The sequence below is a fragment of the Manis javanica genome, chromosome 4 (genome assembly GCF_040802235.1).
Source record: "Manis javanica isolate MJ-LG chromosome 4, MJ_LKY, whole genome shotgun sequence".
Classification (NCBI taxonomy): Eukaryota; Metazoa; Chordata; class Mammalia; order Pholidota; family Manidae; genus Manis; species Manis javanica.
The window spans coordinates 37,161,192-37,184,986 of record NC_133159.1 but is presented as its reverse complement, the minus strand read 5'-3'; the positions used below and the strand labels follow the sequence as shown (position 1 = coordinate 37,184,986).

General features: G+C 35.1%; 1 protein-coding gene across 2 annotated transcripts in view; it reads left to right on the top strand.

Moving 5' to 3' along the window:
• Positions 1-23,511, top strand: part of STIL (STIL centriolar assembly protein) — a 60,793-nt gene extending 37,282 nt beyond the window's left edge. Inside the window, exons 13-16 of one of the 2 annotated variants that reach the window (XM_017672824.3) lie at positions 2,562-2,796; positions 11,633-11,843; positions 13,097-13,347; positions 22,015-23,511. In XM_017672824.3, the coding sequence (XP_017528313.3) occupies positions 2,562-2,796; positions 11,633-11,843; positions 13,097-13,347; positions 22,015-22,801 (1,484 nt within the window). In that variant the 3' untranslated portion in view covers positions 22,802-23,511. Of the gene's footprint in view, positions 1-2,561; positions 2,797-11,629; positions 11,844-13,096; positions 13,348-22,014 lie in introns of both variants that reach the window. The other variant, XM_017672823.3, reaches the window with a different exon arrangement.
• Positions 23,512-23,795: the final 284 nt, after the last annotated feature.

The following is a 23,795-nucleotide window of genomic DNA, read 5'->3' as shown; positions in this document are numbered from 1 at the left end:
CATATGTTTATTATATCTTTCACAAAGGAAAATCCACTTCATTTGGTAGCAACATTGAAGGCCTTTTTAGAAAATCAATGATGTAAATGATAGATATTTATTTACATGTTTACTCACCACCAGACCATGAGATCTTTAAGATCTTCTTTGTGTCCCCAGGATCTAGCAAGATATCTAGTACATAGAGTGGTGGTGATAAGAACTGAAGAGGGAGAGTCATGTAGGGTGTTAAGATTTGATAACTAATTGCATATGGTAGTTGGAAGAGGTAGGAAAAGTTACTCCAGCTAAATACAATGTGATATCCTGGATAGAATCCTGGAACAGAAAAAAAAACATTTGGGGAAAAACTGGTGAAATCCAAATGAAGTCCAGAGTTCTAGTTATAGTAATGTACCAATACTGGTTTGTTGATTTTGAAAAATGTACCATGGCACTGCAAGATGTTAATATCAGGTGAAACTGGGTGAGGAGTATGCAAAAACTCTCTATAAATCTAGAATTATCCCAAAATTAAAAGTTTATTCAAGGTGAAAATGAAAGTTATTTCAGGATTTTAAACCTGGATGACAGAAGGAAGGCAAGGTAGAGAAGCAGAGGAGAGGATGAGTTTAATCTAAATATCTGTGGAGATTGAGCTACTTTTGGAAATGTAGTGATACTCAGATGTAAGAGGAGAAGTGGAGGTGAGTTGATGACATAAGATTTATGAGAGTAAAGATGAAGATTTGAGACTGGGGAATAGAAATTCAATAGGGAGAATAAAGAAGGAAGGCAGATGTCTGTTCTTTTTCTGAACCCTATTATCTAAACTATCTGTCTGGAAGGGGCAAGGAGGGAAGCTAGCAAGAACCTCACATAAATTTATGTCAAATTCAGGTGTTAGTAAGATTCTTTGGCAGCAAGTAACATAAAACACTTGGAAATAATTTAAGCAAGGAAGAGGTATTTAGTGGAAGGATATCAGGATATGTCATGAAAACCAATATGAAGAATGGGTCTGGACTTGGAAAAACTAGAACTAGAATCTGTAGTACCATTTAGGACCATCCAGTTACTCAATATGGCTATTTACTCAACTCTTTCTATAGTATTCACTGCTTTATATTTTAAATACAGCTCACCCAAAACTCCAAAGTTTAAGAATGTACATGTAGCCATGTACATTGACCAGGTTCCTATCCTTCAGTCCCAGTTTGTAGAGGACCTTAATGGCCTAGTTTGGATTAGATTTTAATCCCTGATTCAATGGTAAGGAATTTGAAAAGCACATAATAAAAGACCCTCCTTTGTTAATTGCAGGGGTGAGAGTTTCCAGGGAAAGTGTGTGTGTGTGTATGTGTGTACACTATAGTGTACTAAAATGGTAAGAGCTGTGGGTATTAAAAATAAACACACCAAAAAGTACAGTTTCCTCCTATGTCCTCTTGTAGAATTCTGTACTTACTGTATTATAGTTGCTTATCATCTGTATCTGTCACTAGACTAAGCTTTTGGGATCTGAAACACTGTCTTGTTCACTATTGTATCTCATTTTCTAACATAATGCCTACATCATAATATGTGTTGAATAAATGATAATTGGATGAAGTCATTCACATGTTTGAACTCATGTTCTGATGTTATTTGAAAGTTTTCAAGCACGATATATAGAATTCAAATATTTTAAACTTCATAAATTCATATTCAGTTATGTACAGAAAATGAATTTTTAATCATTTAAACTAAAGGGTTTTTAGAAACATATTTATAATAATACTTAATTCTCTAAAGGTATGTATTGATGTTTATTCAGGAAGAGTAGCAGCATGTATGTAACTTTTTCATAATTATCCTTTTTGAAAAAGAACTTTTTAGTGTTTAGTGAATACAAAATTTAATCATCCTTTTATAATTAATTTTCATGAATTCACCCAAGTTGACCGTCAAAGTAGAAACCATTTTGACTTGGATTTACTTTTTGGTTTTAACTATTTCTTTTCATAATTATAAAAAGAAGTATTGCCCAAATTGTGGAATATATACTGCTCAGATTCAGAGGATGATTTGGGATGGTATACAGATGAATATTTCATATTTTGTAGATATACTTATTTTTAACAGTATTGAAAAAATATAACTAGCTATGATCTCAGGTAAAATGAAACTAGGTAAAAATAAAATGAGTTGATTTAAAGAAAACCAGTAAACAAATAATAACACATGCAAAAAGTTCTGCAAATTATTGTGTAAGTGATCCATAACATTTGGGAAACATATGATTTTTTAATACCTGCCTGATTTTACATATGTCTGATAGATCCCTGACATAGTATCATAAAGAGGCAGGGCCCAGAATGTCCTCTTTCTTTTTACCCCAATTTTCTATCTTTTCACCTTTACTTACCTCTTTGTGGCATTTCTGTGGAAATATGATCTGAAAACAGTTTTAGGTAATTGTTAAGTAAGACAAAACTTTGTTAAGTAAGACCTGCTGTTTTTTTTTTAACAAAGTTTTATCAGAGACTTATTTTTGTAAATAAGCATTTGTCTCAGTATCAGTTAAATCATTCAACTTCCAGGTGCCAGCTTATTTTGGAATGCACCAGGTGATGATCATCAGGAGCCTGAATCACAGTTGAGGCAAGATGATACCAAGATTTCCAGTGAGGACATGAATTTTTCTGTTGATATTAATAATGAAGTCACAAGTCCTCCAGGTAGTGCATCTTCATTAAAAGCAGTTGATATCCCCAGTTTTGAAGAGAGCAACATTGCTGTGGAAGAAGAACTTAATCAGCCACTTTCTGTATCCAAGTAAGGTCTCTTTGATTCAATATTCTACCTATTTCTTTTTTTCTGTTTAAATTCTAATATTCTTTTGGTGTCCTAACTAGAAACTATTTGTTTTGTAAATGGTATTTTCATTGATGTCTTTCCTAATGTGGATCCTATATAACCAACAATTCTGAGCCTTCTACAATCATTCCTTGATGTCAGCCGTTAGATGTGTGACAGTCTGGCTAAATCAGAAATCTGAAAAAAATTTTTAAAATACATATGTTTAGGTCTCACTGTAGAGATTCTGATAACACTAGGTCCCAGATGGAGACGGGGCCCTGAATTTTGTAAATTTTTAAAGATTTCCCATGTTGCAGTTTTGTTTTATTTATATATATATATATATGTATATCTTTATTTTTGAAAGATACAACCTGAATATTAATATGTGAAATGTTAATTGAGATTTGTTTCAAAAACCTGGTGAGAGAGGAAATAGCTAGGATTATAATTAAAATAAGATTGATTACAATTAGGTCATTTTAAAAAACTGGTTGTATATCATGGATTGTTAAAAGTATTCTCTCTTGTGTTTAAAATTTTTCATTATGAAATTTTCTATTAAATAAGAATTCCAAAGTAATTTAGATCTCAGCAAATTTGGGGGAAAAAAACTGTTTAAGCTTCTGGTACATGCTACCACAGAGCTAGACCCTAGAAATTGATCAGTAGGTTAGACAAAGCTTCTAACTTCATGGAATTTCCATGAGTTATAGAGCCAAACAGTAACCACATAAGCAACAAATAATATAATTCATATAATGATAACTGCTCTGAAGAAAATAAACCAGGATGATCAAGTGGAGTGTGACTGGGTTGCTGGCAATGAGGGTGAGGAGATACATTAAGTAGGGTGTGAAGGAAGCCTTCCTTGAGCAGGGTGGGGTAACATTTGAGCAGTGACTTAAATTATGACAATGAGCCAGCCAAGAGAATATGTAAAGAAGAGTGTTCTAGGTGGAGGAGATAGCAAGTGTAGACCCTGAGGTATGTATGAGCTTGACAGGTCCAGAAACAAGCAAGAAAGCCACTGTGGCTGGACTGAGAGGGAAAACTTAGGAAATGTGGTCAGAAATATAGGCAGAAGCCCAATTGTTTAGAGCTTTGTAGGATGCAAAAAGGAGTTCTGTATTTATTCTATGTTCATTAAAGCCAGGAAGGGTTTTAGACAATGGAGTGATATGATCTGATTTTTCATGTTTTAAAGACCATTCTAGCTATTTTGTGGTAAATGAGCCAAAGGAGGTTAAGGGTGGAAGTAGAGAGACTGGTTAGGAGACTAAAGACCAAGTGAGATGAAGGTGCCTTGGACTTGTGGTGAAAGTGGTGAATGGGATCAGGTGGAGAATAAATTTCAAAGGTAGAGGAATAATGAAGGTGTAAAACACCACAGGGCAATAGCACATGAAACAGTTCAAAGGTGATTTTGTTGAAGTGGTGTGGGGCAGGCAGTTGATTATTTTTTTAAATTATAAAACGGGATAATATTTGACATTTTAAATTATTCTGATTATCATATTTAAAACAAGCATGCCCTTCCAGAAAACTAGAGAAAAATATTTATCTCTTTTTCTCAGTATAATTCCAGGAAGTACTCATAGTGTGCACCACTGTGTTGAAAAGATGTGTATACATGTCTTCCCCACTAGATTGAATTCCTACAGGGTAGGAATCATATTCATTTCTGTATCTTTAGAAATGGACCCAGTGTGGGGTTCCCCATGTTAGCTACTTCATAAATGCTTACTGATGGGGCAGTTTGGGGTAAGCTCCAAGGTAAGGCCACGTTATATTTAGAATAATTATAGAAACAGAACAAAGAGGAATGAACTGTGGTTGTGCTTATTTATCTTCCTTGACTTACTTCTGTAAACTACTTTCTAGAATTATGGGGGGATTGCCCCCTGAAAAAGTTTTTAAGTCAGAACTTTAAAAATCTCCGATCCATTTTGGTTTTTAACTTTTAACAGAAACAGGTCTGAGTTAATTGACAGAATGAAGTTAATTGCTTTTCAGGACAATTAATCAGCTCTGTTGATTACAACACAGAAGTAGATGTAAACCTAATCTTTTTTTCAGCGTAATACGCTGATTTGCATTAAATACTATCTCCAGGGTTGTCCATGCTGATTTTGTGCTTCTTTAGAATTCTTCACAAACCTCTCTGCTCTGATTTCATGCTGTGGTTCCTCCCACTAAGTATTCATATGTGGCACCTAGCCACCTGGGTTCCCTGTCCCCTTTAGATGTCAGGCCAGATCGGTTTATCTCATGTTAAAGAAGTCTGTGAAGAATAAGTCTATTTGCCTTGCAGCATAACTGGTAGTTGATTGCCTTTCCCAGTGAAGAGTAGTGATATTTGCTGTTTATAGACTTTCTTTTGAAACAACCTTGTTTTTCTCTAGATCCTTAGTTTTCTTTAGAAGTCATGCTTTGGACATAACTACTAATACTTGCCATACTTAGAATCATCTTGTAAATTTTTGTTTTAATCTTAAATCTTTTGAGGTTTGAAATCTTTAATGTTTTGGTTCTTTACTTCTTCAGCTTTTGTTTCCGCTTGCTAGGTGAGATACCAAGACAGTTATTTGAAATTTTTTGAAAATGTAGTAAAGCAGAGTGATGAAGAGCATGGGTTCTGGTGCCAAACTGCCTGGATTTGAATCACAGTGATACAATCAAGGGCAGGTCTCATAATTTGTGGATGACTCAACTTTTTTCCCATCTATAAAGGGAGATAAAAATACCTCTCATAGGATTGTGATAACAATTAAATGAGTTAATATATGCAAATTACTTAGAACAGTACTTTAGGACCCAATTACTGTTACCATTTAGCTAAAGATGGAGTAAGGCAAACTCAGTAACTGATATGCACTCTCCTTAAAAATAAAGTGCTTTGCAAATGTTTGGATGATAAAAATCCTGCTTAGTACAAGTAATTTCCCAAAAAGCCATAAAATCTCTAGAGGCTGAGTTTCTGCTTCTGTATTTGAGAGTTTTAATGTTTTCCTTAAAGTGAAATTAGTTAACCTGATTGAAGATAAAGTTTCAATCTGATGTTCGGGAAGCAAGGGGAAAGCCAAGAAATGAAGAGAGCATTATGGATCCAACAATTATGGATCACCCACTATGTTTATCTGGTACTATGCTAGGTACTTTGTTATCTCCTTTGATCCTGTCTCATTTTTTTAACCCAGAGAGGTGAGTATTGTTTTTCCCACTTCATAGACAAAGAAACTGAGGCCCAGAGAGATTGCGAAATTTGCCCACGACATGATTCAGACTGTAGATAACTGTATTACAAATGAGGACATATGTGACTTAAGAGATAAAAGGAAGTGCTAACGGGGTTAAAAGAAGCAAGAGAACACACCAGTTAAGGCTGTAGTACGGCCTGACATTATAGAGGAAGCAGGCATAAGATGACCCTTGAAAGGTAGATAAGGCTTTGACAAAAGTGTGCCAATTTTTATTAGCACATTAGATAATAGTTAGATGGTAATTCTTCTTGACTCCATGGAATTTTTGAAAGTACAGTTGAATCTGGGCCCGTCACCAGTTTAGGATTTCTAAAGGGAGAGGTCCAAACAGTTGTAACTTTAAAAACTTTACAAGTGATATTTATGTACAGCCAAGATTCAGGGCTCCTGCATTGTAGACAGAACTATATGGACTGAATTCAGAGTATTATTAGTAATTCAGTTCAGAATATAAATAATATAGAGTAATATATTCAGAAAATAAAGAATATTAAGTAAAGTGGGGCATTGTAGAAAAGACTGGCTGAAAAGCCAAATTGGCTACCAAATTTCAAAGAGCTTTGACTTACAGAACAAGGAATTGTGTTTGTTTTAATAAACCACTTAAGGTTTTTGTTTTGTTGTGGTGGGAAAAAACAGATAACATAAAATTTACCATCTTAGCCATTTTTAAAGGTACAGTTTGGTAGTTAGTGTTAACTATGTTCACATCATTGTGAAATAGATCTCCAGAACTTTATCATCTGGAAAATATAACTCTACATCAATTAAACAGCAACTCCCCTTCCCCTTCCCTTCAGCCTCTAGCAACCATCATTCTTTCTGCTTCTATGAATTTGACTACTTAGAAAACCTTGTGTAAGTGGAATCATGCAGAACTTGTCTTTTTATGAGTGCCGAAGTTCACTTCGCATCATGTCATTAGGGTACATCTGTGTTGTAGTATGTGACAGGATTTCCTTCCTTACCAAGGCTGAATGATACTCCATTGGATGTATATACTACATTTTGTTTGTCCATTCATCCATCAGTGGACATAATGGATTACTCCCACAACTTGGCTATTGTGAATAATCTGCTGTGAGCACTGGTGTGCAACTATCTCTTCAAGATCCTGCTTTCAGTCCTCTTGGATATATATCCAAAAGTGGGATTGCTGGATCATATTAGTTCTATTTTAATTTTTTAAGGAACCTCCATACTGTTTTCCATAGTTGCACCACTTTTCAATCCCATCAACAGTGCAAAGGAATCTGATTTTCCCACATCCTGTCCAACACTTGTCATTTTGTTTTTTGGATAATAGCCATCCTAAGGGGTTTGAGGTGATATCTCATTGTTTCTAATTTTCATTTTTCTCATGATTAGTGATGTTCAGCATCTTTTCATAATGTCTGTTGGCCATTTGTTTATCATCTTTGGAGAGAAATGTCCTTTACCCATTTTTAAAATAGGTATTATTTGATTTTCTGTTGTTGAATTGGAGTTCTTTCAATATCCTGGGTATTTACCACCATATCAGATACATGATTGGCAAATATTTCTCCCATTTAAGTTTAAGGTTCTTAAATAGGCATTTTTTTCTCTGCATATAAGATTTAATACTTGGTATCTAAATATACCAAATTCGGGTACTAAAGGAAATTGTACAATGTAAATTCACTGAAGTTCTTTTTAGAATAAATTCACTTGTTTTTTTACTAGTTTAAGTGCAGTTTCATCTTAAGGAAGAGGCCATCCAAGTCACTGGGTGAATTGGAGAGTGTCTTCCTCATTTTAAGACCTGTGTATCTTTGTGTCTGCGATACCAAATGGTGGCTATAATAATCCCTAACTGTAAATTTTATTATTTGTTAAAATATGTGTATTGTATTTTTGTTGTATTTTCCTCTTCAGGATCTTAGACTTCTTTATCATTTCATTTGATCGAGAAAAAGTAACTGAATGTGGAATTATATATTGCTTTAAAAGTTCTTATTCTGAAATTTTAGATTTACAGAAAAGCTGGAAAAATAGTAGAGTTCACCCAGCCTTACCTAATGTTAACATCTTACATAACCATAGAAAAATTGTCAAAACCAGGAAATTAACAGGTACAATACTATAAACTGAAAATTCTAATTGTACCAGTTTTTCTCATAATGTCCTTTTCTGTTCCAAGATCCAATATATGATCCCACACTGGCTTATTAGTTATACCTCCTTAGTCCAGTCTCTGACAGAGTCTGTCTTCCGTGACCTTGACACTTTTGATGAGTACTGGTCAGTTGTCTCTTAATCTGGATTTGTCTAGTACATTCTCATGGTTAAATTAGTCTTGCATTTTTGGCAAGAGTACCACAGAAGTGGTGTTGTGGACATCTTAACGCATCATACCAGGGGATACATTAATGTCTGGTTATTAACATTGCTCATTCAGTTAAGGTGATGTTTGCAAGTTTTTTCATTATAAAGTTAAAGATTTTTCCCTTTGTGGTTAATAAGTATGTGGTACTTATAAATCCTTTGAGACTCTGCAAATATCCCCTTCTCAAGCTTTCTCTATCTGATGCTAGCTTCCATCTATGGATCTTGCCTGCAGCAATTACTGCTGTAGTATTTGCCTAATGATAATTTTATATTTTTCTCATTCCTTCTACATTTGTAAATTGGATTGTTTTTGTAAGGAAAAGCTATTCTTTCCCCTCTGCTTATGTACTTACTCATTTTATATGTCAGCATGGACTCCTGGACATCTCTTTTATTCTACGAGTTATAATCAAAACTACTGTGATTTTGTTGCTCAAATTGTTCCAGTTTTGGCCTTTGGGAGATCTTCAGATTGCCTTCTGTGTCCTTTGGAAAAGCCCCCATCCTTTTTTGAGTATATTCTTACTTTCTGGCACTACAAGATGTTTTAGATTAATCTTCAATTTTCCCTGCCCCAGTCCTGGAATCAACCATAGAAACTAGGAGTAATGGTATCAGAGAACCATGCTTAGGAACCAGGATCTGGGCAGTAGGATGCTCATTGCTACTTTATATATGTGCTGGTAAGTCCTTTTAGCTAGGAGATGTGTGTGTGTGTGTGTGTGTGTGTGTGTGTGTGTGTGTGTGTGTGCGCGCGCACATGTACATATATGCATGCATACATACAAATGTATTTATTTCTTTATGTACCTATCTATATATAAAAATCCTTGACTTTGTACTAATCCTCTGATTCCAGCCCAATACCTCTTTCTTATTTATAACTTCTTTCTCCAACAGTAAGAAACCTGAATCTTATTCCGTACACTATACTTATTTGTTTAACCCTAGTGTACACATAGTTTCAGAATTGCTGAGAATCCTGATATTTAATAGAGTATATTTGTTTATAGTTCTTTTTATCTTTAGCCTTACAATACCCAATGGAAATACTTTTTCCATAGTTAGTTAGTTCTTTTCTTCCCCATTCCGTTATGTAGTTATTTATAATGCCATTAGTTGATTTGTTACTGTTCATATTCCATTTTGGGGCCCCTCCATATTCTGGTTGGTTTTGTTTTTTGGGTATCTGAAACAACACTATAGTTGTGACACACCCAACTATATAAAAAGTTATATAATCGAAGAAGTGTTGTTCCTTGCTCATCCCTGCTACTGTGTTCCCAAATGCCTTTTCCCAACCCTTTTCCCACCCATCTCCATTAGAAAAACAATCTCTAGTCACACTGGCTTATCCTTCCTGTATTTCTTTTGCACAAATGAGCATGTATGTTTATATTTTCTTATGTTATTTCTTTCTTACATAAATTACAGAGAAACAGCATGCCACAGGTATTGTTTTGAACCTTTCTCTTTTCACTCGAGTATATTCTGGAAATCACTCCAAAACAATTAAGAGATCTTCATTTTTTTAATAACTGTATAGGACTCTAATGTGGATGTACCATGATTTAATAAACCACTTTTCTATTTATGAACAGTCTGTTTCCAGTATTTTTCAATTATAAGCAATGCTACAATGAATTACTTTGTACATGTGCATTTTTGAATTGTTTTAGAAGTAGGGTTTCTGCATCCAAAGTTAAGTGCCTGCAAAACTTTAAGTATTACCAAATTTCCCTGCAGAAAGGTCATGCCAGTTTGTAGTCTCACCAGCAATGTTTGAAACTACCTATTTCCCCACAGCTGTGCCATCATATGTTGTTGCCACATATAAAAAAAAATGTTTTCCACCAATCTGATAGGTGATAAATGGTTTATTTGTATTGTTTTAATTTTTAAATTGTGAGTTGGGTCACTTTTTCATGTTGAGGGTCATTCTGATATTTTTGTGAATCGTCTGTGTGTCTCACCATTTTTCAGTGTTTTTATGTTAGAGATGTTAGCTCTTTGTGGCAATGTTGTGAATATTTTCTTCCACTTCGGCAGTTTATTTTTTATTTTTTGCCATGTAACAATTTTTTATTTTATGTAATCAAATTTACTGATTTTTTTCCTTAGAATTCTGTCCTGACTGGTGTTTTACAAAGATTCATTTCAGCGTATGTTTATCATGTACCAGATGAATGCTTGGTACTTTATGTCAAGCTAAAATTAAGCAATATGGAAAAAAATTGGAAATTAACTGAGTTGTAAAGAAAAAGTATGATTAGAAAAACCATATAAAATGAAATATCAATATAAATACTATATAAAATGTAATATTTTAAGGATATTTTAAGAATGTTTAATGGGAAGAGATTCTCACAATAAAAGGTGCTTCTAAAACTATAATATAGTATAGTCTTTCAGAGAAAATACCAATAGAAAAAAGTATAGATGGAAATACTCTAAAATGTTAACATTGGTTATCCCTTGGTATTAAATTTCCTGTGACTTATTTTCTTCATACTTGGTGTAAATTTGAGTAGTTAACTAACCTCTCTGTGCTTCAATTTTCTCATCTGTCAAATAGGGATTATATGTAATATCTATCTGATAGGTCTTTTTGGTAAGGAATTATTACTTTTCTCTACAATAGCCACAGATTATTATTCCTACAAGAATTGGTTTTTAATACTGCTTCCCATAGTTACTATAAAAGTATATATTTGTATTCTGATTTTGAAAGTAATAAATGTTCATTGTATAAAATTTGAAAAATATGTAAAAGCATAAAGAATAGAAGAAATTCCACTAAATGTATAATGTGATGATAGTGGCAGCTTACGAACTCTCATTTGACAGGGATCTTAACTACATTTTAACACTTGAAGTTAACAAATAATATATTTTAAATTTTTAGATACTCAAAAATTTCCATTGCATCGAGTTCAGGAGAAATCAACAGATTGTTTCCAGCTTTCAAAGAAAGTTAATCTAAATATATTATAAATAACATAACCTGAAAAGGTACCGCAACCCAGTTTATATGAAGCCTATCAAGATGAGCTGCTTACATAGCATCACTAAGAGCTGAAAGTACAAACCAGAATGCTACTTGAGCCTTTTCTCTTTCTTCCAAAGTTACTGCACTTCAGATATATGTAAAGGTATATCTCAATAACTAATACCTTGCATTTTATGTATCCTTTAAGCAGCTCTTCTTCAGTTGGAAGAAAAGAACCTGATGTGCCCGTATTCTTTCCGAATTCGCTGCTGGCAGAGACTGTAAGCATGTGCTTACAGAATGGACCAACAGAGGGTGCCAGTAACAACTCTGAAACATCAGGGGACCCAAAAATTGAGCAAGTAATGGAACCATTGCCTCATCAAACATCAGATAACCAAAAAATATACCAGGATTTATTGGTAAGAAATGTAAAAGCATTTCTCCTTTTGTGAGATGGTCTTTTAGGATATATTAGTTAAGGCTTTCCCATCTTTAAGCTGATTGGAACCTTGATATAAAAAGATTTTTCCCAAATGAATGATACATCATTTATTTATTTTAGCTTTCATAAATTACGGTAACCTAAACTTAGTAATTTACTGTAAGCATGCTGGTAATCAGTTACTTAGCCAGAAAAAAACCCTTATTTTAAAAATATTAAGTATTATGTTATATCAAATTCAAGCTAAAGTTGTACCAGAAAAAATAAGTAAGAGTTTGTAGGAAGTTTGAAAATTGGAAACTAGTAGAATACTTATGGTAATATTTTCTGGTTTCATTTCAGATAATAAGATTTTTATTGACTACCTAGTTTAGTCTAAAAAAGTGAACTAAGTAAAGCAGATAATATAAATATAAGTATGACAGTCTGCCCTTGAGACCTAGGGGAAGCAGCACACGGGTACCAGTAACAAACAGTTATAGGACAGGCTGAGAAGTGCTGAAAGCAAAGGCAGCACAGAATTAAAGGGGTAATTCTGAGGCCACAATCGTCTTGGTAAAGTTAGAATGTAAACTAGGGCTTAAAGGTGGAATGACCATCTGTCACTCCATCCAACTTGTAGACTTCGGAACATTTGCTTTCTCCATTTAAAATTGGAGACTAATTAAATATCCTTTACATGGTCCTAAGTATTCATCAGTGAACACATATTTGTCATTGGCCTGCTAGGTCCTAGACCGGTGCTGAGCAGTTGTGTGCTCAGGGGATGAAATATATTTAATGTCAGGAAGACAGAGACCATATCACAGGTCATTCTTATTCAGACTGAGAAGAGAGGAATCAAATTCTGAAAGTAACATAAAGATCTAATGTATGACTCTGAAACATCATTTTTTGAATGAAAGCATAGTTTAAAACTTAGGTTATATAAAGATTTACTATAAATCCTTGAAAACACTTGAAATATTACTAAATGATTGTAAATATGTTGGTTTTAAATAAACAGATCTGAATAAATATTCTGAGTTTTCTCTAGGATCTGATAAAAGCATTCATTAAGATGGGCTTCTTTTATTAAAATCCCATATTGTTTGCATATATACTTGATAACTTTGTAGATTTGACAAGATATTATTCTACTTTTCCTGGCCTTATGCTACTGTTTGTATTTGTGTTTCCTAAGATGTGTTAGTAGTGATTTTTCAAATGTGTATTTTTTCTTTTCATCAGGATCAAGTGAACCACCTACTGAATAATTCCTCCAAAGAAACCGAGCAGCCATCTCCCAAAGCAGTAATTATCAGCCATGAATGTACCAGAACCCAAAATGTTTACTGTACAAAGAAAAACAAACATGATTCAGGACTGGTGGACAAAGACTGTGTTCTTAATGCAACCCTTAAACAACTAAGAAGCCTTGGAGTAAAAATTGATTCTCCCACTAAAGTGAAGAAAAATGCACATAAAGTGGATCATGCCAGGTAACTTTAAACTTTGTTTTAAAAGATGAAAACATTTTAGATGTATTTCAGCAGTCTATAGATTCTTCAGTTTAGTTGGGGAGAGGGTTTATACTATATATAAAATAAATATGAAAGGTATTGTAGCATGGCATGTCTCCTGGGTAAAGAAGTCAACAAAATGCACTGGGCATCTTGGAGAAAGGGTAATGAGCTTTTATTCAGTATCCTGGAGTTTTTGGAAGGTCTTCCTGGAAGTAGTAGGATCTGCGCCAGCTACTGAGTATATGGTTTTGTAGGGGTTCCATCTCAAAGACAAAAAACATTCCTTTTCCTGGGAATGTGTTTTGAAGAGTGTAGTTACGCAAGCCTTACTTGCTCATCAGTTCCGTTTGGCCATGTTCTTATGTTCAGATTCCTCTTCACCAAACATGTCCTCAGCACATACTTGTGCTTAAAGAGGATAAAATCTGGAAACAACATTATTAAAATAACCATGTTTTATGTTAACTATTTGATTGTTTTCTAGTTAGAAGAATAATACAGTCTCATGATTAAAATACATATCAATACACAAGAATATAGATAAAAATTCAGAAACCCCTACTCTCCAAACTTTAGTCTATCTCCTCCAAGGTTACTTGTCCTAACTATTTCTTTTGTATTCTTCTAGAAATGTTCTGTTCATGTTCAAGTGTATATGTGTGAGTGTGATCACAGAAGTAGGCAGGATCAAAGGATATGTGAATTTAAAGTTTTGGTAGTTGTTGCCATAGCCCACCAAAATATTGTCCCAGTTTATATTCCTACAGTGTAGGAGAGCGAGGCTAGAATTTTTAAAGGTTTTATTTCAGTACTGTGAGATAGAGGCTGTATAACATCTGTTAGAATGCACAAATCACCCCACTGTCTGTGGAACCCTTATGTCTTAGAGTGGGTTCCTTTGAGGAGTGGTCTTTAAGTAACATATTTCTTCACAGTGACACCCTAGTTTAATGTCTTAAGTGTGAAACATTGAAATTAATAAATTTTCAGTATATGATGAACTTGATTATTTTTAAATGCTTAGAATGAAGTGGAAAACAAAGCCTTTTTGATGTATCAGTAGTCAAATTGTTTTACTCGAGGTTGTTCTGCTATAGCAATTTGTGTTATAAATTTATACTATAAAAACAATATATGTTCAGGGTTGGAATTTTAGAAAATGAGGAAAATATCCTCAGAACTAATAATGTTCAAAGAAAATTCGCTTTTTAGGGAACATAGTCATAGTTTTACTATATATACAATTTTATTTTTCTCTACATAGCATTAAAAAAACAGGCATTTTCATTTAATCCCTACACCCATTTTTAAAATTTAGTTATCTGTGTGAGTTGAAGAATTCATAGATAGGATTTTAGTTATGTATAAAATAATTTTCTCAAGGAAATGAAAACCAATGTGGAAAAAAAATTGTTTTCAGTTCAAAGCAATGTGTTAAATTAAGTATTTCCTTAGAGGGGTAAGCTGCCAAAAATTTTACAATAACATAGCTATATCTTCATTTGAAAAAAATTTTTAATGATATAAATTATTGTATAAAATATTCTAAAGCTTTGGGAGTAGTTTGATATTTCTTTTACCATTTTCAAAGTAACATAAGCTTATATTGGAAACTAGAAAATTTCAAAACAGACAAGAAAAAACCCATATTCATAATAAACTCATTTATTAAAATTTTGCCTTTTCTATTTGTTTTCTAGAAGTTTAACAGCAACCACTTATTGAATAAGGAACTATAAGCCATGTGCTCAAGTTTTATGCAGCATTATTTCATTTCATCCTAACAACAATACCTGTGATAGATACTATTATTATTTTCTATTTTATACATGAGGAAATTAAGTACTAATTTGCTCAAGGGCACACACCTGCGATTTTAAATCTATTCTCTATGACTCCAAAGTCATAGCTTTTAGTTTTATTTTGGTTTTTTACTGTTTGACTCTGCTGCTTATTGCTTGTTTAGTTTTTTGATAGGGGCTGATGGTGATACATATTTTGCTGCTTTGTGTTTTGACCATGATGTATATACCAGAAAATTATATGCATATATATATGTATAAAATTTGTTTGTTTTACATTGGGACATAAGCACATTTCCCAAGTTGTTGTAACTCTTTCTAAGCATCATCCTTAATGGGGATATAATAATCCATTAAGTGGAGACATAATATTTGTTTGCTTAACTCTTCCCCTCTTGTCAGAACTGAAAAGAACTTGTCGAGTAGGTTCCATCTCTTATTATTTTAAATGTTACTATGATGAACATCTTTTTGCAAAGATTGCATACTTTAGTTTTAGGATTATTTCCTTAGCACAGAGTCTCAGAAATGGAAAGACTAAGTCAAAATAGTAGGAAATTTTTAAGGGTGTTGCTACATTACTTTTTTAAAGAGTAAGGTTTTGTGCTCCCACCAGCCGTATGGGTTACGGTTTCACTAGTACTTTGACTCATTTTACTTCAGTAAATATGTACTGAACATCTACTGTGAGCTAGCTATGAGAGGTATCATGGTCAATAGGGTAACCTGGTAAAGACATTTTTGCCCTCATAGAGCTTACAGTTCAATAGAGAAGGCACACAAAGAAGTATTCAATTATAATATATTCTGATACCTACTATTTAAAGGAAGGATATATTATGCTATGGAAGCACACAGGAGAGATACCAAACCTTAACAGTATTTTCATACTATATTTTAATTACCCTGTATTAAAATTTGCCCTTTCTAAAGATTTGTGCTAATCTAGACTAAAAATATCCTAAATTATTTTAAATTTACATGTGATTGATTATGAATGGATTCTATATATTGTGATCAAAAATGAAACTGCACTGAAACTATTTCTCCAACACCTGGAAGTCAAATTTTGTTATTTGTAATCTTAGGTTAAGAGGATGATCCAAACATAAGACTATCTAAAGCCTACCTAAAAATAATTTAAAATAAAAAGTAAGGCCTACCTCATTAACTCACATTGTTTCTCAGTTTGTCTTAAACTTAATGTTTTAGTATAATTTCCTACCACTCTACCAAGTTCCAGCTACAATGCTTATTGGCATGCAAGGTTCCATCCTAAAAGATCCTTGCTGGATTGCTCTTTTTCTGCTTTCTGCTAGCCAGAATCCTTCTTACCCTTCAAAGCTGAACTCAGATGTCACTTCCTTTGGTAAGGTTTCCTGGAACCCTCACCAGAATATTGATGTTGTGTACTCCCGAACACCTTGTTCCTGATAGGTTATAACATGTCTTGTGATAGCCTTCCCAGCAAGATTGTAAGTTTTATATATCCCTGAATCCTCAATGCCAATACCACACTTAATGGGCCTTTGATGAATCTTTGCCGAATGAATGAAATCCCACCTACAGGGGTCATCACTAAAGCTGACAATGAATGCTTTACTTTTAGTATACCTCTGTAGTACTTGTTTGTATTTATAGAGCCTGTGTTGTTATCTTTTAACATGTATTGGTATGCTAGAATTGGCATGCCAGAAGTTCATGAGGCAGTTGTTTAGAATTTAAGATACATTTCCCTATAGAAATAGTGTTATAAATTGTACTATAGTGTTCCAGGAAAGTAACCTATAATCCTTGTAATCTATACTGTTCTGTTCAGTATGCAGCTGTTCTATAAACCACCTATCTTCTGTCACTGTGTCTTGGTGACAACTTATTCCATGTTCTAGTTCTGGACTCCAGGAGCAGATTCTTCCAGCAGAAGAGTAGCTAAGACCGGGGAAGGAGGAGTTCCTTTTTTGCTTTCCTGTTCCAGAGCACTGCAGAGATTAAGAGGATCCAAATCAGAAAAGCAATGAAAGAAGGTCCCAGACATACTGGGAAATTGCAGATTGTAATATGAGGTCTGGTAGTAGCCTATTCCCAACTGGAGTGACCTTTTGAATTCAAAACACATCTTAAGCAGTCTCTCTAGTGGCTTTCTTCTTTTCTTCTTATTAATTGAAAACCCCATTTAGGAGGTAACTAATCAGAATTCAAACAAGACAGAAAGTTGGGTTGGTTTTCATCTTTAAATAAATTGGAATAATTTTTTAGCTTCCCTTCATTGCTGACAGGTAACTCACATACTCAGACTCATGCCTGTACATCTAATGAGATTCTGATATACTATATTTGTGCTCAAAAAAGCTTTTAGGATTTGATAGGTGGAATGGCTTCCTTTGCTTTTAATCTTAATTACCCTAGTGTTTATATGCATTGGTTCTTAGTATTATTGATTTGTTTTCAAAGTAATGGTATCTCCCCAACCCCCAAAATTGAAACTAGCTAGCTGTGTTAGACAACGAAACTTGAAGAACCTTTGAAACTGATATTGATTCCTTCATGGATTTATATAGCTCCTTTAAATTTAACCATTCTAATAAAAGATCTAATTCAAATTAGACCTACTTTTTCTAAATATTTAACATTTTGAATTAGGAGTTGGTTTTTTTTTTGGCATTAATCTACAATTACATGAAGAATATTATGTTTACTAGGGTCCCCCCTTCACCAAATCCCCCCCCACAAACCCCATTACAGTACTGTCCATCAGCGTAGTAAGATGCTGTAGAATCACTACTTGTCTTCTCTCTGTTGCACAGCCCTCCCCATGCCCCCCCCAACATTATACATGCTGATCGTAATGCCCCCTTTCTTTTTTCCCACCCTTATCCCTCCCTTCCCTCCCTTTCTCCCCAGTCCCTTTCCCTTTGGTAACTGTTAGTCCATTCTTAGGTTCTATGATTCTGCTGCTGTTTTGTTCCTTCAGTCTTTCTTTGTTCCTATAGTCTTTTGGTTTGAGGTGAGTCTCTTGTAAGCAGCATAGAGATGGGTCTTGCTTTTTTATCCGTTCTGTTATTCTGTCTCTTTTGATTGGTGCATTCAGTCCATTTACATTTAGGGTGATTATTGAAAGATATGTACTTACTGCCATTGCAGGCTTTAGATTCGTGGTTGCCAAAGGTTCAGGGTTAGCTTCTTTAGTATCTTACTGTCTAACTTAACTCACTTATTGAGCTATTTTAAACACTGTCTGGTCATTCTTTATTTTTCTCCCTTCTTATTCCTCCTCCTCCGTTCTTTATATGTTGGTTGTTTTATTCTGTGCTCTTTTGTGCTTCCTTTAACTGCTTTTGTGGGTAGTTGATTTTATTTTTTGCCTTTAGTTAGTATTTGGTTGGTCTGCTTTCTTTGCTGTGATTTTATTTTCTCTGGTGACATCTATTTAGTCTTAGGAGTGCTCCCATCTAGAGCAGTCCCTCTAAAATATCCTGTAGAGGTGGTTTGTGGGAGGCAAATCCCTCAACTTTTGCTTGTCTGGGAATTGTTTAATCCCTCCTTCATATTTAAATGATAGTCGTGCTGGATACAGTATTCTTGGTTCAAGGCCCTTCTCTTTCATTGCATTAAATATATCATGCCATTCTCTTCTGGCCTGTAAGGTTTCTGTTGAGAAGTCTGATGATAGCCTGATGGGTTTTCTTTTGTAGGTGACCTTTTTCCTCTCTCTAGCTGCCTTTAAAACTCTGTTCTTGTCCTTGATCTTTGCCATTTTAATTATTATGTATCTTGGTGTTGTCCTCCTCAGGTCCTTTCTGTTGGGAGTTCTGTACACTTCCATGGTCTGATTGATTATTTCCTCCCCCAGTTTGGGGAAGTTTTCAGCAATTATTTCTTCAAATACTCTTTCTATTACTTTTTCTCTCTTCTTCTTCTTCTGATACCCCTATAATGCGGATATTGTTCCTTTTGGATTGGTCACACAGTTCTCTTAATATTGTTTCATTCCTGGAGATCCTTTTATCTCTGTCTGTGTCAGCTTCTATGCGTTCCTGTTCTCTGGTTTCTATTCCATCAATGGCCTCTTGCATCTTATCCATTCTGTTTATAAATCCTTCCAGAAATTGTTTCATTTCTGTAATCTCCTTCTGGACATCATCCCTTAGCTCTTGCATATTTCTCTGCAGCTCCATCAGTATGGTTATGAGCTTTATTTTTAATTCTTTTTCAGGAAGACTGGCTAGGTCTATCTCCTCAGGGTTTGCCTCTGTGATCTTGGTCTGTATCGATTTCTTCTGCCTTTTCATGGTGATAGATATATTTGTGGGGAGCTGGCACATGTGTTGGGTAAGAGAAAGTCCCTTCTTGTCAGTTTGTGGCCTTCCTCTCCTGGGAGAACAGTGGCCTCTAGCGGCTTGTGCTGGGCAGCTGCCTGCAGATGGGGCTTCTGATCTTGCCCAGCCGCTATGGAGTTTATTTAGCTCTGCAGTTGCTGTGGGCGTGGCCTGCCTCAGGCTGCTTCTCCAATATGGCAGAGCTGCATCAGAGGGGGAACAGGCGGGAGGCTGTTTATCATGGTGAGGGGCCTCTGAGCTGCACTGCGGGGGTTCGGGCGCCCAGAGTTCCCCAGGATTCCCAGCTGCTGGGCTAAGTGTCCTGGGACGCTTCCATCCAGCTGTGGGGTCCCTGTCCCTTTAAAACTTTCAAAAAGCACTTGCTTTTCTTTGTCCTGGGTGTGCCGGCTGCGGGGACCTGCTCACAGGTCTTACTGTCCTTTTTCCCTAGTTTCCAGCACCCCACGCACGCACTGTGTGTCTGTACTCTGGTGCGGATGGCTAGGGCTGGGTGTTTAGCAGTCCTGGGCTCCCTCTCCCTCCCCACTATGACTCCTCCTCTCACCCAGATCTGGGGTGAGGGGCACTCGGGTCCCACTGGGCCACGGCTTGTATCTTACCCCCTTCGTGAGGGGCTGGGTTCTCGCAGGTGTAGATGTAGTCTGGCTGTTGTCCTGTGTCTTCTGGTCTCTCTTTTAGGATTAGTTGTATTTGTTGTATTTTCAAAAATGTATATGGTTTTGGGAGGAGATATCCGCTGCTCTACTCACGCCACCATCTTGGTTCTCCGTCTGAATTAGGAGTTTTTTATTTACTTTTTCAAATGACTATAAATTATCTGTAGATACATTTTCTAATGTGTACAGGTCTTCTGATATAATGTGCTAATTGCTTATAATTTTGAGGAAATGGGTAAAGGTAGAAAAAGACTATTGCAGAATATATCATCACTGTTAATATATTGTAAAAGAATAATGCCTAGATAAATTGGTGGTATCTCTTAGTAAGATAGTCTCCAGAGCAATAAGAACTAAGAAGGTTAAGAGAGAATTCCAAGGTAGTTATAAAGACCAGCATTATTGAGCACACTGTTCATTGTTTGCTGAGGGTGTCACTGGTTTCAGGGAATATTAATGGTTGGAAATAGCTTCAAAATTTTAGATACTTATGAGAATGAAAGCATCTGAGATTTACCTGGGTTTTGTGGGGGTGGGGATACAGGTAGTGGTTGGTACATAACCAGCTGCATTTCTTTATTGGATGATAATGGAAAGTCATAGCATATTCTTTGACTAGAATATAACGTTTACTGCAAAAAACAGTAAACAGAGGACTCCAATTTTTAGGCAATAAAAGAACAGTGATAGCAAAATACAAGTTGCTGAACAGAGTATAGTAAACAGTGGTCGTAGAGCCCCAAAGAATAAGACAGGCTTGGTTTCAGCTTGCTAATTACTAACTGTTCAACTTAGGGAAATAAGTTTAAAATCTCTATCCTAAGTCCTTGTCTCAACTGCAAAGACAGTAATAGTACCTACTTATTTTATTCATTCTGTAAATACGTAATTGAGTGCCTACTTTGTGCTAGGGTTCCAGGCACCAAGGGTACTGCATTGGGTAAGAAAACAGACAAAAATCCCTGCCCTCATGGGCTTACATGAGGAAGCTAGGCAACAAATAAGAAATATGAGTTAAATATATGGACAGCCATAAGGGCTCAGGAGAAAACAGAAAAGTAGGGGAAGGGAAATGGGAAGTATCAGAGTAGAGAATAAAGCTGAAATATTTGACAGGGAAGACCTCCCTGAGAAAGGTTTCTGTGAGGATTAAATGAGCTACTGAATAATTAGCAGAGTGCCTGGCACATAATAAGGCATCAATAAAAATTAGTAGCTATTATTGTATTTGTCATTAAAGGATAAAGCATATCAATTAGTTAATGATCACCAACCAAAGTGAGTTGAAGATTTATCTAAATGGAAGAAAACCAGTGTACACACAGACACATACACTGAAACACACTAGTTCCTGTCTGGAGACTGGTTAATGTTTTTCATTCATTACAAATGGAATTTTTTCAACTTTGAACAATTTAATAATCTGAACTACTCACCAAAGCTCATAATGCAATGTTGTATTAAATTACATTTATAATGTTGTAATGTTATAGTTTCAGATATGTTCTCTGCATGATTTAATTTTTATTTTACCAATATTGAATGGCTTTTACATTTGGGGGTCTTTTATTTGGTCTTAAAACCATGGCTGATGTATAAATTTAGGAAAATTAATTTGTGTTCCACTTACAGTCTTTGAATCATGGATTACCTTCTAGGTTATCATTTTTATCCCTTGAATGTATCTGCGTCATTAATACTCAGATGTCTGAGTGCTCAGATAAAAAGTATCATGAAGCTTAAAGCTGAAGAGCTTTTGTTACTTTCATAGAATGGAACACATTTAGAATAACACTATTTAGTACTCAAAATAAGATAAATGATGACCTACTCCATTGTGTCTTTCAGTGTGTTGGCACGCATCAGCCCCGAAGCAGTGATTTCTGGATTAAACTACATGTCATTTGCCAATGTTGGCATGAGTGGCTTAAACCCCAGTGGTGTGGATTTGAGCATGGAGGCAAATGCTATAGCTCTGAAATATTTAAATGAAAATCAACTGTCACAGCTCTCTCTCTCTCGATCAAATCAAAATAACTTTGACCCATCTTTTAGCCTTCTACATATTAATACAGACAGAAGCACAGTGGGGCTTAGTTTAATTTCACCAAACAACATGTCGTTTGCAACTAAAAAGTATATGAAGAGATACGGACTCATACAAAGCAGTGACAATAGTGAAGATGAAGAGGAGCCTCCAAACACTACAGACAGGAGTGAACACTTGCTGAATCAGAACCTTACATCCATACCTGAACAACTTGATTTTCAGAAAGAACCTTCTAGGTATGCCTGTGAAATAATCAGTCATTACAACTGTGAATCTGTGGGCACCCGCACAGATAAGCCAGTGTTGAGAAATATTACAAATGAAGCTGTGCAGTCAAAAGTAACACAGCAGTCAAATGAAAACCCAGCTTTCTTACTAAAGAACCTTCAGCCATGTCCTGCAGTGAACCTCCAAACTGGGAAAGCAGAGTTCACCCAGCATCCTGAGAAAGAAAATGAAAGGGACACTGCAGTTTTTGCTCAAAGTTTGAAACCTTCTGAAACTTTAAAGCAAATGAATAGTATGAATTCAGTAGGCACCTTTTTAGATGTAAAGCGTCTCAGACAGTTGCCAAAATTATTTTAAACCTGTGACTCCCATCCTCCTGACAAGAGGACAGCGTGTCTCCTGAAGATGCTTAGGGAAGTCAGAGCCTTTCTGTAGTTTTGGGACCCCGGTCATTCTAGGGACTGCTCTGTTTCTTGGTAGCAGCTGATTGCAAAGAGCTGAACAAGTGACCCGATTATCTATGAGACGGTTGGCTAGTCGGAAGGCTAAGTTCTTTTTGTTCATATAGGGCTGTTCAGCATCACTGAAACCTTTTTGAAGAAAACAAATCCTGAGATTAGTTATTTCAACAAATTTAGGTAAACAGAGAATCATACAGCTCTGAATCTGAACTCTTCTTTCAGACTGCACATCTTGAAAAATCCATTTCCTAGCATTTGTATCTCTGCATGTACCCAATGTCTCCTAAAAGAACATAAAGCTATCATGACCCTGGAAAAATTAGTTCTTACTGAATTTAAGAGGAAAGTTTTATTTTTAAAAAATAACTTAAGATCTTTTATACAGGGAGTGTATATGACCTCTTAATTACGATGCCTATTAAATTTTGTGGAAGTAAAACTTTTGCAATTGGTGGGTTGATGTTAATGTAATATTTTTCAGTGTGTAGCACAAGCTATCACAGAACAAGAAAATTACTGAGTATGAATATTTCATAGCCTTTGTGAGTTTTTCAAATGTTTTAGTGTTTTTAATAGAATTTAATAAAAATGTCTAGATTGATTGCTTTCCTTTGTCCTCTGCTATAGCATATTTTTCCTCACTTTAAATAAATAAATAATTTTTAGACTCCCAAAAAGTTACAAAAATGTTAAGAGTTCAGATATACACTTCCCTCAGTGATCCCCAATGATAATTTCTCACTAACCATAGTAAATAATAAAAAAAAACAAGAAATTGACATTGGGTACAGTATTAGGAACTAAACTACAGACCTTTCAGGTCTTACAAGTTTCTCTACATATTCATTTGTTTGCTTTTGTGTATAGATCTATGAGATGTTATCACTCAC